The following is an 18,795-nucleotide window of genomic DNA, read 5'->3' as shown; positions in this document are numbered from 1 at the left end:
TAAAGCAGTGTGTGAGAGTGTGTTTATAGTACTCACATGCAATGCGGACGTGCACCTTGCGGCTCTTGGTGGTTCCTGCGGAGCTCCAGGCGACACATTGACACCAGTAATCTTCCAAACCAAACAACTCCTCCACCTGCTGCCGGGAGATCTCGATCCGTGCTTCCCTCACCACCAAACCTGTACACACACACACACACACACACACACAGACACAGACACATGCATCAGACTCATGTCGCCAGACATTTGACTATCAGCACAGTGTCTGGTCCTCATTGATTGAAAACACGCATGGATTTTTGCCAAAACAAATAATCTGATTTCACATTTCAAATGAAATGTTTTTATGTAACTAGGCAATCCAATGAAAATATCTGCATAACAAGTACTTGCAAAGAAAGTGTCGCTGTGTGAGTTTTGTGAGAGTCAGCTGATCAAAGAAGCCTCAGGATGGCTGTGTTTGCCTTTCCTAACATATCTAAAAATATGCCAAGAACACTTTCTTTTCATGTTGCTAACTAAACAAGAGACAGGATTTTTGTGTAAACGTTCCCGTCTCAAAGTGTTCCTGCAGCTCAAACGGCAGAGCTAGCAATCTCAAGGTCATGGGTTTGAATTGATAAACTGTACAGTTTGAATGCAATTTAAATCAGATAAGATCAAAAGTGTGTGTCAAATGCATTAAATGTTAAATGTGAAAACATTTCAGCTTCATGCCCAACCCTGCTTCAATAACTGGACATCTCTGAATGAGAGCACGTCTTCAAAAGATATTAGGCTGCATGTAAAAAGATATCCTGTTAAATTCATGGTTAAAAAGCTGGCAGCTGTGTGGCTGACAGAAATGAAAATTAAATAAATAAAATATAAATAAACAAATAAATAATAAACAAAAATAACTTAATGACAGAATGTAACAATGTACACCTAATGTACATTACTGATAGCAAACTGAGAAAAAAAATATTGTCATGTAGGGACTTCTGGAAACGTTCCTTTACTGTTTAATGTCTTTTGTTTTACCATAAATTATACAATAATTCATAGTTTTAAATTAAACCATAATTAATACCATAATTCATTGTCCTTTGTAGAATCACAAAAATATTTTTTGATTAAATTAACATGACTACATACGGTTACGGAAGGGGTTCCTATAAACTTTTTTTGTCAGCTAAACCGCTTTGATGTACAATATTTAATAATAATTCAGAAACACGTTCACGTTCGTGGTTCTCTGATGTCTGTTAATATTCAAATGGCATGGAGATAAATATATATAATTTTTCATCTTATTTTATTTTTGGTGATTATTTTTATTTTACAATTATTTATTTATTTTAATTTGACATTTTTATGATTTAATTAATTAGATTTTCATTCAATCACAACTCTATCCCTCACAGTCAGATCAGGTTAAAATAAATAAATGAAAACAATTTGAAAATATAATTGCACATTATGACTTTTCACAGTATGCACATCAGGGTTATTAAATAAAACTAAAACAATTTTAAAATATGTTACTTGAAACAAAATAAACATTCACTTTAATATTTATTTAAATTTAGCAATTTTAAAATTAAATTAAAATAAATTAAAATTTAGATTCAGGTCTGTCAGTCCTCTGCAGTGTGTGTCATGTGTTCCCGCCTCTTATGTCCATATTTGGTTTGTTTCCTGTCCTTGTTTAGTGTGATTATTAGTTTATTCTGTTTAGCTGTGTTCTAGTCATTAGCCTGTGTATTTAAGTTCCTGTCTGTTCAGTTTAGTGTCGTCTGGTCTACTCGTTACTCCCCGGTGTTCCTGTCTGTGTCAGCCTTGCTTTGTTTGGATTTGATTAAAGACTGTTATTTTGAGTTTACTCTTCGTCTGCATGTTCCTGTCTCCTCCTCGTGTGTGCACCGTGACAATGTCACTTTAAAATTAAATGTAAACATTACATTTAAATTTAAAACTTATTTTATATCAGCTAGTTGCCAAGGCAACATTTTCATTTAGTTTAACCTGAAGTACTAAAAGAGCTAATAAAAAAAAATAAAAAAAAACATAAAAAAAAATACACACACACTGCCCTCCAAAAGTTTGGAAACACCCCTGGCAAAGTGTGGTTTTGGACGATATCAGCATAAATCCTTAGCATTTTTTGGTGCAAATACATTAAAGTAACTTGACATTATCATTGAAGAGCAGCAATAAAACATAATAATGGCAATATATACATGTCCATGTCAGACATGCCCCTTTGCCAGCTGTGATGCCTGGTTACTGGTTAAAAGATTTTTGTGTCAGCACACCTTAATACTGTAGCTTCAACAATTGATTTCCAATTCAAAGTCAATGTTTGAATAAACTGACTCGGATGCCCAGATTATGCAGAGCTGTAATAGCTGCTAATGGTGGATATTTTGATGAATCGAAAATTAAAGTTTTTTCTATGTATAAACTGTTTATGCAATAAAATATGTTTTCGTAGTTTGTGTTGTCCCTTATCAGTGCAAAATTATCACAAATTAAAATGGATTCATGCCAATATTGTCCAAAACCCCACTTTTCTAGGCCGTTTCCAAACTTTTGGAGGGCAGTGTGTGTAATATATGTGTGTGTGTGTGTGTGTGTGTGTGTGTGTGTGTGAGTGAGAGATACTAAAATAACACTGGTGCTTATTCAAGAACATTTGCCTCATATTGTCCAAACCTGTATGACCGTGTAACGCAGGTTGCTGTAAAATGTTTTGCACTACGTTCACACGAAATTGCATAAATCAGGCCTGCCATTTTGATAGAGCTGTTGACATGTTTGTGTACAAAGTTCCTCAGATTCTGAGGCTACAAATCTCCCACCACGACAGTGCCGATCACACCGATGTCGCATGATGCAAGCAAGATGTTTTTATATATATTTTAGTGCTCTGCCAGCAGACAGCACTGCACTTCTGTTCTACATGTATAAATAATGAACCCCTCAATGTCTCCATGAAATATTCCCTGATAGAAATCAATAGTTCACACTTACCCTTTGTGTTTATTTGTTTAGTGCTGTGGGTGTTTGGGTTTATGGCAGCATTTGGTGCATTCTGTAATGTTTCTTCTTAAATGATATAATTTGCTTTAATTTTGAAATACTGATTAAGAAAATTATTTTTGCAGAGCACACACACACACAAATACAAACAAACTGAAAGGAATACAAATAGGAAAGTTGTTTTGCATCACCTAAAGGAAATAAAAAAAATTCAAGGCAGCAGAAACAACACAAAGGTGCCTATCAATGGTTAAACAGATGCAAGAAAGAAAAGACCATGAGAAGACCCATCACTAAACAGAATGCAAATAAGTCACTGTCAATTACATTTCCCCCCGGTTTCACAGACCAGGCTTAAGTTAGTCCCAGACTAAAATGCATGCTTGAGCTCTCTCAACTGAAAATATCTTGGTCTGACATGTCTTAAAATAGGTCAGTGTCATTGTTCTGTGTCAAGATGCATACCTTAATGTTTTCTTCCAAGGCATTTTGGTAAAAGTTGCTTAAATATCTTAATTTAACTCAGGCCTAGTCCTGGCTTAAACTAAGCCGCATTTGTGAAACTGGGCCATTGCGTGCTAAACTCTATCAAAGTCAGTGGGAGATTCTTAGGAACTTCTATATTACATTTCCTAAAAAGATAGTTACAGTGCATCTCAGTGTAATTACAGTGCAAGAATTACAGTAAGAATTACTGTATTACTGTAGAATTACTGTAATTACTAAGAATTACTGCAAGAATCTCTCTTACAGTGCATTTTTCCGATATATTTTTGTAATCCAAATAACTCCTTTCCATCTCATTCATAGAATGGGCATTCTGGATCAAATTTATTGCATTGGATTTTATTTTTCCACAAAACCGCTTTTAGAGTCCAAATTTTGAGCAGAAAAAAAGTTCTGACTTTACATTTCTAGTTGCAGCATGCAACCTTGTTTGGTCTTGAAATACTGCATTTTATGCCATTTGTTATTCCTCAGCCCAAAACAAAACATATCTACCAAAATGTGGTATATATGTTAATTAGATATACTGTATGTGGAGAAGAAATAGATATCATTTTAACATTTCTCCGGAAACTGCAAGCAGTGCAGAACTTATTGGACAAACCCTAGTCTCGGAGATGCTCTGAAGAAAGGACCCTAGTAATATCTATAGAGTCTGTTGGAATTTTTTTTTTACTTGTTTTATTGTCCAGCATGTTTAAATCATGTCTAATCACTCAGTGAAGTAGCAGCACACCTCTCCTCAATAACACATGATTTGAGGAAACATTCACGTCTGAAGCACAATCATTGCAGGACGACTCACACTGAACCTTAACATTTATTGTTTTTTCAAAGCGCTATGAGCACAAGCAATAATAATACTGCCTTAAAAACACCTCGAACAATGACTGCTGGATGAATATCAATACAGCGCTGCCTTGCAAGCATCAAAACACACAAAGCATGTAAAAGCACACATACATAAACAGGCAGAAAATCAATGACAGCAATAATGGGATGGGGTGCATTTACAACGAGATCTGGAAGCACACACACATTTTTGTTTTGGATTATTGTGAATATGAATTTAAAACGGGCACAAACTGAATTCCTGTTGTGATTTTCTCTTTGGGATGCCTGTCAAGAACAGACAAGAATCTGGAACAATAAAGACTTACATTATAGGCATCATTTTTATCCACTTAGAAAATCGCCACTGTTTATATTGTGTCACCATACTTACTCGTGTAACTACTCGTGTAACCGTCTTTAAATAGAGAAAACATGGAAGTGTTTGGTGGCTTCTAAATTCATCCCTGTTTGGATCCTAAGGAATGAATGATGCTAAGCTAAACGCTAGCATAGTGGTGCCGCGCGCTAGAGCGATTAAGTGCACGCACTGAGACAGGAGAGGTACGCATCAACTCGTCTAAGTTGAGGGAAGAACATATTGGAATATGGAAAAACTATAATTGGAATATTATAGTTAATTTGATTAGTTACAGTAATGTAAAAACATGTTTTCATAACTTATTGGTCATATCATCCCTGTGCAGCATTTTTTATATCTCAAAAATATTCAGTATTTTTTTTATACATTCATTTTTATGAGCTCAAATCCGTCGCTATTGCCCACCAAAAGATAAATGACCAGTCTTCTAGAAAACAATGCAAACTTACTTGACTTTGTGAATTTGGCAGACGTTTTTTTGAATGGCGTTCTGCTGTATAAATATATTAAGGCGTCTGTTTAAACGAGGCCCTCTGAGACGAAGACCGCAGCAGGAAAGAGTCTTTCTGACTGAACCAGATAATGAGGCTCAATCTGAATCTTCTGCACAATTTAGACACACAAAACATTCATCACGCACACAGTGAGCCAATTACACACCAGCTTTCATGACAAGGAACAGATTTAACCTTGTTTACTCACGATAGCCAAAACGAACAATGAAATTGATTCATAACGATATTACACCATCACAAATAGAGACATATAGCGATGCCAGAGGGAGCTCGTGGCCGGCAAACAAAGACAGACCGAAACCAAACAGCGAGAGTGAAAATCTAATTAAAAGCATAAACTATATCTCTCTCTTGCTCACTCTCTCTCTAAGTCTCTCTCTCTCTCACACGCACTATAATTTATGATAAACGTTACCGTCGCACATTAAAGTTCAATGACAGTGTTTAGAGCAGCCGGGCCCGTTTCGGCGGCCCATAATAACTCCACGCTCTGACCCCGAGTAATATCCGAGGTGTGATTATGACAGTAAAGTTTCCACCGCAGAGATATTAGAGCAGAATTACTGCAGCAGGTTGATATCAAAGCTCCATTAGAGTCATTAGCTCAATAGGAGCTTGTTAACCTCTGCGTAATGAATTGAGCTCTTCGCTCGCCCACACCGAGAGTGGCTCGTGTCGGTTTCTCCTGCGGTGAGGTGATTGCACTTCAGCCTCGGGCCAATACGTGCTATTTTCATTCTGAATGATCGAACATTAGTGGAGGGCTGCTTGCATTCCTAACCTCAAAATGCACGCCGGTGTTTCTGTCTTCTGCAGCAAACATTAGGCCTAATATATGCTTAGTTTCATTTTAAAAGTATTGCATACTTATTGCTGCTGCAATTGAGTGCGATCGGTGAAACATTACCCTCAACTGTCTTATTCTATAGCTAGATTTCTCATTCAGTCTGGAGTCAGTCAAATATTATTTTTATTCAGCAAGGATGCATTAAATTGATCAAAAGTCATAGCATATTCATGAGATCATGAGACACTGAAGACTGGAATAATGATGCTGAAAATTCAGCTTTGCGTCACAGGAATAAATTGAATTTGACAGTATATTACAATAAAAAAACAGTGATTTTAAATTGTAATATTTCCCAATATTACTGATTTTAAGGTATTTTTTAACAAATAAATGCAGCCTTGGTGAGTGGAATGGACTTCTTTAAACATTAAAAAGTCTTACAATCCCCAAACTTCTGAATGTAGTAGTTAATTTATGTTTCATTAGCACTTATTCATCTTCCTAAATATACCAATGCATTAACCAGTAATATCAATATGCCAATGGTCCTCTGCTCTGCACTTATGGTTTTTATACTATTTGTTACAATTGCAAGTTAAAATTTCCTTCAATGAAACTTTTTGAAAGTGGTAAAAAATTACTTGGTGCCCCTTTAATCTATGACTTGTAGCATATTGGCGTTTGACTATCATCAAAAGTGGACCTAGTTGGACTTGTGTTCTTGTGTTCTGTTCTTTCAGTTTCAAAATACATTAATGCATTTGGCATATGCTTTGCCTTTGCATTGAAAGTATACATACAGTATCATCAGTTCATGCATTCCCTGTGAACTGAACCCATGACAATGGCATTGCTGTTTGAGCTACAGAATCGTGACAGAAAAAGACAACAGACACTGTGATTTGCTCAACAACACTCTTAAAAACAGAGCAATGCCACAAAACAATTTTTGGTTCCCCAAAGAACCGTTTAGTGAAAGGTTCTTAAGAACCATTTTTGTTAGTGTGAAGCACCTTTAAACAGCACCTACTGTGCAATGGAAATGCATATTAAGGATTATTCATGATGAAACCATAAATTCAATAAAACACCTTTATTATCAAGAGTGCATATCTTCATCTAATTATTTCACTTGAATCTTGCTTCTCTAGTATCTTGTGGATGGCACTAACTTTGCAGCACTGACACTGTTATTGAACTCAATTGAATCAACATTAAACTGACCAGAGCTGAATAATGACTCTATTATAGATTAGTATTTGTAGCTACTTATACACTAAAAAATATTTTCAAATATTTTCATCATTTCTATTTTCACTCAGCAAATTTGCAACTGAAAAACTTAACTTGTCTCATAATTGATAAACTTTGCAAAACTGACACTGTTATTGAACGGAACTGAATCAACATTGAACTAAATTTATCTCAGAATTCAGAATTTCTCACAGTTCTGAAACTGAAACGCAGAATTGCAAGCTATAAACTCGCAATTCTAAGAAAAACGGTCAGAATTGTGCAACGGAAATCGCAATTGTGAAAAAAAAAAGTTAGAATTGCGAGATATAAACTCAGAAAACCAGTCTGAATTGTGAGATTAAAAAGTTATGAATTTTTTTATCCTGTGGTGGAAAAAGCTTCCATATGTATCCGTACTGAGCGGTCAGTGAAAGTGGTCTAGGTCGTATCTCTGGTCACACTTGGTGTTGACTAGACTAACCTTACCCCTTGTATAGCGGTTATATAAAGACGCCTTCATAAAAAAGCTCTCATAACGTTACATAAATAATACACAAACCTGTATGTGTCAGGAATGGGTTTATCTATCTCTCTAGCAGCACCTTTAGCAATGAAAACCATGAATAAAGCAGAGCTATCACATTTTTATTGCACCTCAGAAAAGGCCGTAATGTTTCCGACCCATAAAGCAGAGTGATGGTGTGTGTGAGTGTGTGTGTGTGTGTGAGCGACTGACCTGACGTCTCGTCCACCCGCTCCTCAATGGTGTGCTCTCTCTGATGGACCCACTCGCCGTTGCACTTGAAGTAGATCTGAGCAGCAGGTGTGGCCGTGCAATAGAGATTGACAGCTTTGTTCTTGATGATGTAAGCGTCTTCCGGCTCCAGCAGGAAGTGTGGGAGGGGCTCTGGAGGGTCGCTGGGGAAGGTCTCCGGCAGCTCACCCAACCCCAACAGGAAGTCATCATCACCTGGGAAAAAACACAGACAACATGAAGCATACTGATTTTTGATGCGTTTCACAATTTCAGTTGATGACAGGTTTGCAAATCAGCGATTCCAACACGTCTGGCATTAAAATATCTGGCATTCAAAAGTTTGAGGGCAGTAAGATTAAAAATAAATAAATACTTTGATTTAGCATAGACATCTATGAAAGTGATAATTTTGAAATGTATTACAACATAAAAGTTGTTTTAAATTGTACTAATATTACACAATATTACTACTACTCAAGTGATATTTTAATTTTAGTGCTAGCGATTTAAATCGTGCTGTCAAACGATTAATTGCATCCAAAATAAAAGTTTTTGTTTATATAATGTGGGTGTTCTGTGTATATTTATTATGTGTATATACATACACACATGCATGTATATATTTCAGAAAAATGTTATGTTTATATATTAAATATATTTATAATATAAATTATATTATTATCAATATATACATGTAAATGCATGTAAATATTTTCAAAATATACACTATGCGTGTGAATTTATATATACATAATAAATATACACAGTACACACACAAACACATATTATGTAAAAAAAAAACTTTTATTTTGGATGCGATTAATCACGATTAATCATTTGACAGCACTAATTAACTTACATATACATAACGTATACTACAATATAAATTTTCTTAAATTGTAACAATGTTTCACAATATTACTATTCAAAAGTGACATTTTAATTTACACTTTAAAATATATTACAATATAAAACAGATATTTTAAATTGTACTAGAATTGTACAGTATAACTATTAACGGTTATTTTAAATTTCAATCAAATTTATTTTGATTGGAGGTGTACATGAAACAGTATAAAATGAGTGCGAATTAGTTTTCGAATAGATAACACATCTCTCAGTATTGCAGAATAAACTTTTGCAACAAAAATCCCCACTACGCCAATTTATTCACAAATGTCAGTTTCCTCAGAGCCTCTTATACTGTAATTTGTGTCTACTGAGCTCGTTTGGGGTCCGGAGAGGCTTCACACACAGAAACTGGTGCAGGCCTGTTTTTGGGTCTCATTATGAAACAGGATCTCACAGTTGTCTCTAACTGATCCCTGGTTAATGGAGTAAATGCTGCTTATTTTTAGCTCAAGTTCAAATAAACATGACGTTGTGAGATCTCTGACGTTCGAACGAACGGACAAAAATAAATGAACATATCATGACCAGATGAATCATACAACAAACTAATGAATCAAAGAATACAGAAATAAACTAATGAATGAACAAATGAAAATGTCTGGATAAATGAACATACAAAAGAACAAACTTGAATTGAAGTAATGAATGAACAATTGAAGATAGGCAATCGAATAAATGAAAGAATGAACAAATGACCAAATAAACTAACAAACAAAAATGAATGAATGAATCAACAAAATGAAAGAAACTGACAATAGAACAGAAAAACAAATGATCTTGAATCAATGAACAATTGAACATGACTAAATAAATGAACAGAAAAGAGAACAAACATAAATTAAAGCAATGAATGAATACATATGAACAAACCAATGAAAGAATGAGCAAATTATGGAATAAATGGATAAACAAACTAATAAACTAATGAACACAAATAACAAACATGAATGGATGACTAAAGAATCAAAAAACGTAATTAGAAAAATTAAAAAACGAAAAGATGACTGAATAAAATAAATGAACAGACAAAAGTAACAAACATGCATTAAAGTAATGGAAGAACAATTAAAGATGTGTTCAACTAATGAAAGAATGAACAAATTATTCAATAAATTAAACTAATAAACCAAAGAGAACAGAAATCGACGAATGAACATGACACAATAAATGAATCAAGAGACAAAAGAATAAACACAGGAACTAACAAACTAATGAAAGAAACAAATTAAAGAATAAATTAACAAATCAACTAATAACCTAATAAATCAACTAATGTATGAGCGAATGAACGAAAATCAATCAGTATGTAAATTAATAAATCAATAAATCAATAAACTAATGACACAGAAATGAGCATAACAACAAATAAATTAATGAATGAACACGACTGAATAAATGTACAGACAAAAGAAATATATTAATAATGAAATAAACAACTCATGAAAGTATAATGAAATGGAACAAATTAATAAAAACACTAATAAACTAATGAACGAATGAATGAACAAAATCTACTAACATAAATGAATGGATGAATCAATCAACAAACGAATGAATCAAAGACATAAACAGACAAGAGAACATAACAACATGTAAACCAATGGATGAACAAATGGACATGAATGAACAGACAAAGAACAAGAATATGAACCACCAAAATAATGAATTAATAAATGAGCATATGAACTAATAAATTAAACAAGATGACAGAATAAATGAATGAATGAACAAACACATGGTTGAACTGATGGTCAGATCAGTTAAAATCACTCCTGTTTATGTCTGTAGGCCAATTTGACTTCCAGCATAAATGCAGAGATCTTCAATATTACACAGACACACACATAATGGATGGATCGTAACCCAGGACGCATCGATCCCTGGACTCATCGATACATATACTGGATACTAATATTACACTAACACCCACACACGACACGAGCGTCAGATTATTATTGAATGCCTCCATTAGATGCCCGCTGACCCGTCCGATGGCACGCAGTCCAGCTCATAACTCTTCTCTGACTGTCTCACACACACACACACACACAGAGCTGCTTTCACCCCAAATTAACAATCTGTAGGGTACATTACCTTCCATTAATGGGTCACGGCACAGCCATGCTATCTAATGACGGGTCGAGGGCCACGTCTGTTTTGTTTGGGTCTATGTCGTGTTTGCAGATGTTATTATGAGACAAATGATCTGAGATGATTCATTTATTTAAAGCCCAGATTAATCTAATATACACAAACAGTCTCTCTGTTATTTACTCTATTAAAACGCACAAACAAAACTGATACTCTTCAAATAAAAGACCTGAAACCCGTGTAAAGTAGGGGTGGGAATCTTTAGGCACCTCACGATGCGGTGCGATTCAATTCTGGGAATCATGACTCAATCCTAAAAGGATTCTTGACTTACTTTTTTTTTCTTATTGATGCTTATTAATGGTTCATTGAATACCAAATGTAATTAAACGTATATATTTACTGATAAATATATAACTAAATATAGCTTTAAAACATAAAAGCAAACACAAATACATTTCAGACAAGAATGGATGAATGAACAAATGAATGAATGAATGAATGAATGTGTGAATGAACAAAAATCAATGAACATGAATAAATATGAATCAAAGAGCAAACCTATTACAAATGAATTACAAATTATAAAGTAGTGAATGAAACAAACAGATGAATGAATGAAACAAACAGACGAATGAATGAATGAAACAAACAGACGAATGAATGAATGAATCAAACAGACAAATGAATGAAAAACAAACAGACAAATGAATGAATGAAAAACAAACAGACAAATGAATGAATGAAACAAACAGACGAATGAATGAATGAAACAAACAGACGAATGAATGAACGAATGAATGAAACAAACAGACGAATGAATGAATGAAACGAATGAACGAACGAACGAACAAACAAACAAGTAGGTGAACAAACAATTTAAACATGAAGGAATGAATCTTCGAACAAATAAACAAGAATGAAGGAATGAAACTAAAAACAAATGAACAAACAAGAATGACTGAATCTACGAACAAGTGAACAAAAATCAATTATGGAATAAATCCTTCAACGAACAAACAAAAATTAAGGAATTAATTTACAAACCAATAAACAAGAATTAATTAATCTATGGTCACGTGAACAAACAAGAATAAATGAGTGAATCTATGAATCAACAAACAAACAAAAACAAAAGAATGAATCTATGAACAAATTAAACAACTGAACAAACAAGAATGAAAGAATGAATATACGAACGAATGAACAAGCGAACAAGAATGAAGGAATGGATCTATGAACAAATGAACAAAGAACTGAACAAACAAGAACGAACAAAGGAATGAAACTATGAATGAATGAACGAACGAACAAACAAACAAGAATGAAGGAGTGAATCTATGAACAAACAATTGAACAAACAATAAAGGAATGAATCTATGAATGAGCAAACAAACGAGAATGAATCTACAAACAAATAAAAGAACAAAGGAATGAACAATTGATTGAATACATGAAATGAAAGAATATTAATATTAATGAGCATTAATTTGGAAAGCTTAACACAGTAAAAGCACTCGTTTCTCACATCCTGTGCAATTAATTTTTTTTTGAATCGAAGCACAATCTATTTTTTTCTCCCACCCCTAACAGAAAGTATGTAAAGGTCAGAGAGAAGGTGGAAAATCGTCACAGAAAACTGAATTATGGTAGAAGAAACCTTGACTAACATTATAAGGGACAAATGACATGCTCCTGGAGTGCAGAATAAGTCTTCTGAAAGCTCTATGTTCCTCTGGCTGTTCTCCAGTGCTCTTCTCACCATCTCTCCTCTCAGGTGCCAGAGGGTCCGGCGCTGGTTCAGATGATTAACTCTCTTAATAATGGGGCTTAAAGACCAAGCTGGGACCTTTCACACGACGAGTGAGCACGAGCGGGGTCACGTTTATTAGCTTAACCTTCGGGTGCGTGTGAGTGTTTTATTGATGAACAGTGAACGGTCCACTACTGCAGGAATATTCCAGGTTAAATACAACTTAACCTCTAACAACGGCATCTGAGACGCGCCCTCAGCTACTACAGAAAATTATCCTTCTGTTTGTCAAAATGATCAGAAATCCTGTTTACATTAATGAATTTCTAATGGACGTCTATGGGCCAAGACATTCTGGAGGGAATCAGTTTTAATCTCTCTATCGCACATGGCTGCCTTCGAGTTTGTCCAAGATTATTCAGACAAGCTGCTGCTTCATTAAACGGGACTGAATAGAAATTATATGATTGGAAATAAAAAAAATAAATAATTTTTTTTTTTTTTAAATCAGAGAGACAAAGTATTTATACAATGGCATTAAAAAAAGAATGCAAAAATCATATTAATATTAAATATCTATATATATATATATATCTATCTATCTATATCTATATATCTATATATCTATCTATCTATCTATCTATCTATCTATCTATCTATCTATCTATCTATCTATATATCTATATCTATATATATATATATATCTATATCTATCTATATCTATATCTATATCTATATATCTATATCTATCTATCTATGACTTTACAATTACAAAATAATCCCATAAGCATCAGAATAAGTAATAAACAAACAAACAAACAAACAAACAAACAAACGCTAGGCTTTAAGTATTAATGCAATATCACAAAACTATGCAAAATCAATGTCAATATATGTAAGATTATCATTAATATTATGAATGAATGAACAATGATTGAATGATTGAATGAATGAACGAATGACTGCATCAGCACAGCTCTAATTATGTGTTTATTTGCAGTGTTGCTTGTATCCCTACTTGGCTTCTATGGTAAGGTTATACAAACATATGGACAAGTCAAAATCCATGTCTGTCGAACTCAAGAGCATTCCACAGATGCCGTCCATAAACATTGTCAAAAAATAACCCAGAATATTCCTTTAATAAGAGCAGAGGCAATTAATGCTATCATAGATCAAACAGAAACGACACACAGCACTCCATCAGCACTCCAGCAATCCACGTTCTCTTTCTCTGTGTGTGTGTGTGTGTGAGAGTGAGAGAGTGTGTGAGTGTGTTAGACACAAAGTCAAGGAGAGGCAATGCAGCGTGGATGAGCTCTTATAATCAACAGTGTTTATCACTCGTCCCCAGACTCATCATTTACACACCGCGCTATGATAAACATCACGTTTAATTACTGACCCAGCGTGAGGACACACACCGCCAAGAGCAGCCGGCACTTCAAAGCTATCAGGAGCAACCAGACCGAGCCGCATATATATGTGTGCGTGTGTGTTTACACCATGTTCAATATCAACAACACATGCTCATTTAAATACAGACAATAGCTGTGTTTGTTCTAATGAACACTCATGTGAACACTCATCCATCATACACGACACATGACACACACACACACACACACGACTAAAGCTCAGCTGGACTCTGTCTGACACACGCATGTTTACTTGCCTTTGACTTCTATTGCTGTTAACTAAGCTCATTATAATTACTATAGACTAACCTGAAGCATAAAATACTCATGGACATTTAAAATAAAACATTTGTAGATACTTTAAAATAGGTAAAATTTAATTAATAATAATTACACCATGCATAAGTCAAAAAAATATATAAATAAATAAAATCCTTAGCAACTAGTTGAAATAAATTTATTTATATATTTATTTTACATTTCAGTTTTACTTTAGGTAACATATATATACACATATATATATATATATACTGTTTTATTTTTATTTAATGGTTTATTTAACTATAAAAACCCTGTTCTGGGTTTGGCTGTGTGATGCTAGGCCTTGTTCATCGTTCATAAAGCAACTGTTGTGTTGAATTTAATGACAACTTGCATGCAAAGAGATTTTATGAATATTTTACGCAGAAATGTGTTTTGCTTGTGTTTCATGAATGATATTATAGAGGCTGATAAATGCAAAGAGTGACACTGGAGCTATTAAAAACCGACTCTCTCTGTGTACATAACATTCATATGTTTTGGAAAAGTCTGCACGGTGTAATTTAGTAACTGCGGGTATAAACTGGAACCAGATGCAGTGTATACCAACACACACACAGAAGATGCAGTGACACAGGGCTGTTTTCCATCCTCATTATCTGTGACAACAAAAACGGCTGTCAGCACCAACTCCACACTCTCAAAACATGAACATCATTACAAACAAGCATGAACTCCCTCATTCCATCAGACAGTGAACTCACAGAGCTTCAAAGCTCAGGGTTCCTCTAAAAAACCCATTTCAGACTGCACATTACGAGCGAACGCTCAACAAAAGCAATAACAGATGCAGAGAATGGAAGTGAGCAGAAGAACTTCACAGTAAATGTTGCATGTCACGCTTCAGATACCTAGATGACGAGAAACAGATGGCATTGTGGGTAAATTGTCAAACTTACATGTTTACTGCAGTTTAAGAATTAAGCATGAAGAAATAGAATTTTTATAAATAAAATATAGACTTTGTGTTGTTCCAAACTCATATGCATAGAAGCCCATGTAAGCAACAGAATAAAATAATCAACAAGGTAATTTTGACTTTATATTTCAAAATACAGACTTTTTCCTCGCAATTCTGAGATGCAAACTCAGACTTCTGAGAAGTCAGGATCGCAAGATATAAACTCGCAATTCTCAGAAAAAAAGTCAGAATTACGAGATATAAACTCAGAATTCCGACTTTTCTTGCAATTACAAGTTTACATCTCGCAATCCTGACTATTTCTCAGAGTTTGTCTTGTGATTTAAATTTTTTTCTCAGAATTCAGATTTTATATCTCGCACGCAATCTTGCGATTTTGACTTTTTCCCTCAATACTAATTTTATACCTTGCGATTTAATTTAATCTCGCAATTCAGACTTTTCCCCTCAGTATTCTGAGTGTACATCTCACAATCCTGACTTTTTTTCAGAATTCTGAGCTTATATTTTGCGATTTTGACTTTTTTCCTCAGAATAAAACATCGTCGTAATTACCTTTTTTATTTTTTTATCCTGTGGTAGAAACAAGCTTCCGATCATATGACTTTCTGTCTTCTGCAGAACACAAAAGAAGATATTTTCATGAATATTTCAACAGTGTTGTTAAAAAAAAATCCCCTTTGATATGAACCCCATTGACACTCCAAAAACACTGTGTTTTAGGTAAACTACCCCTTTAAGATAGACTATATAATAATAATATAATAATGCACTGGGGAAAGCAACAAAAAGGCTCAGTTGAGCTCTCCAAATCACCACAGTTACTGTGCAACCTCTTGAAAGTTTAATTTGCTACAGATTTTAAGGAACATTAACTGTTGTAACTATGGTATTTTGGCTGAAATATTGGTTGCCATGGAAAATGTTTGCAAAGCATGGCTCTATTCTGGCACGACTCTCTCAAAGGTCATTCCAGAACATGATTTGTGTGTGTCTCCAATGCCACAGCACTACACGAGTACTCATTTTAAAACTCGTTCCAACTTTAAAAAGCATTTAGGCTGCTGGTATCTTAACATCTGATCAGCAAACCAACCAGGGAGCTGAATTTATAAAACACACAGAGTTTTGCATTACAAATTTGACTTTCATCTGTGTGTGATATTAAAAGATATTAAATATTCAAGAAACACACAGACAAGATTAGACCAGAACATCACAAATCCAGCCCAAAATAAACTCTCCCCATCCTACAGCAATATAAAATCCAATGTTCAATAAATAGTAACATTTATGAGCAATAAATACATTAAGTCATCTGTTTATATCACGTCAGTGTGACTGTTCTTACATTGGTTTAACATTTACATTAAGTTCCTAAAAAAAAGAGGATGGCGCATTTGACACCTGTCAATCATACTCTCTTTATGGAGGGATACTGTTACAGTAGACGAATTTATGAAAGATGAGGCATTTTTGTGTCTACAGCTACAGATTTTATTGCATATTCAATCAAATAAATCACATTGTTTGACTTAAAAGCATGCTGAGATACTATATAGATATATACTGTATGCGTGTTACATAATATATATACACTAGCTTGTATTATATAATTTCATATATAATACATCTGTCGTTTTTTCACTCTCTCTTCCTCTTACTGAAAGATTGAGTGTCGTATGCAAACCCCAGCTGAACTCAGACTCAAATGAATAAGTCCTACATTTTTCCATCAATATTACAGACTGAGAGCATCCACCGATACTCCCGTCTGCTTCGGCAAACACCGCCAGACGTTATTAAAGAGGTCATTTCTACAGCTTTTTAATTATGTTATTTTTATTTCCATTTATAAGTCCACTTACAGTGTTAGTCAAGGTTTCTAGCACAATTTAGTTTTTCATGAATATTTTCCATCCTCTCTTTGATCTATGTGGTCGAACAGGCTGCTTTTGTTACTGTACCTTCTATAAAGTTTGTATGAATGAGACATTTTCTACAGCTGAGTTTCTGTTTCAAGCTTTTCCAGACAGTACATTGAACTGATTATTTCAAAAGTTTTAGGCATTTCAATTTTTTTTCATAAGACGATAATGCTCCTGGAATAGTCATGCGTGTGTGTTGTAGCCTATGTAGGGAGCATATTAAGGCATAACATGTTGCAATACCTGATGTGAAGTCTGTTTCAATAACCTAATTACACTGGCATCTAAAATATGAATTTGTCCAAATTCAACAACAGCATTGCAAAAAGTACATTTCATTGCTTTCTTTCGAGAAGCCCTCGAAACTTTTGCATTCACTCGGAAAACCCCTTTGCGTTCCCCTTAGAAACTTTGTGTACTGTATGCTTGCAAAACTTCTGAAAGTTAGGTTTCTTGGAATGCAAACAGTTTGTGAGCAAAGGTGAGAATGCAAAATTTTCACACAGAATTCATTAAATACTGAAAACTATCAGGTAAAACCTAATAAAATTATCAGATTATTTTTAATTATTTTAAACTGGTTTGCTGGTCTCGCAGCCTGTTCAGACTGGTCTTTTGGAAGATTTTGGGCACATTGTAGTTTGAATGGGAGATATAGGGAGCATGACATAAGGAGGAAAATTGTGATTTAAAATGCAAAATAAATAAAATTAGATTTGCTTTGCTTTTCTGTAGGTCTGCACAATTTGGCCAAAATAAAAATAATAAACAAAAATAATGATAAATATACAAAAATACTAAGAAACAAAATATATCACTATTGCAATATATTTAAGAAATTATTTATATTTAATAATAATTTTATTTGACATTACAACTGTAAAATTACAATTCTAATATTTATAGCTGTCAGTTTCTTCATTAAACCAATAAACCATTTTTTTTTTAAGGGAAAAGCATAGGGAGAGCATCTCTTTGGTTGATAAGCTTCATTACATTCCCATGCAGCGCATTTTTTTTTTTAAATTAAACCACAGCCTTTGTGATTTGATAATCACACTAAGCCATATCACAATTTCAGTTTTAATTAATTGTGCTGTCCAACTGGGGATACCATCTTAAAACCAGCAAACCATCCAAAGCTGTTTTTTTTCTTCAGGGATTTATGCTTAATGTATCATACAGTATATTTGCTGTTGCCTATTATAGTTGTTGCCTATGTAGCTTGTTCTAAATCACCCTCTTGGAAGGTTGCATATCAGTTAGGATGCTGCCTATTTAGGCAGTAGGCAGCTCACTAGGTTTTGGAACATAGCCGTAAGTCTCCATATGCGGAGTGAAATGACATGACTGAATTAAAACCAGAGAAGCTGTGTGACTCACTGTGAATCGAGTCTGAGGGCAG

General features: G+C 34.2%; 1 protein-coding gene across 1 annotated transcript in view; it reads right to left on the bottom strand.

The window, feature by feature from the left end:
• The window catches only part of unc5ca (unc-5 netrin receptor Ca), a gene marked incomplete at both ends in the record, with an annotated part of 129,954 nt that overhangs the window by 81,138 nt on the left and 30,021 nt on the right, over positions 1-18,795 (bottom strand). The window contains 2 exons of the mRNA XM_079419684.1: positions 37-180; positions 8,025-8,258. Of these exons, the coding sequence (XP_079275810.1) occupies positions 37-180; positions 8,025-8,258 (378 nt within the window). The remainder of the gene's footprint in view (positions 1-36; positions 181-8,024; positions 8,259-18,795) is intronic.

This window comes from Barbus barbus (genome assembly GCF_936440315.1).
Source record: "Barbus barbus genome assembly, chromosome: 6".
NCBI lineage: Eukaryota > Metazoa > Chordata > Actinopteri > Cypriniformes > Cyprinidae > Barbus > Barbus barbus.
This window is presented reverse-complemented; position numbering and strand designations above follow the sequence as displayed.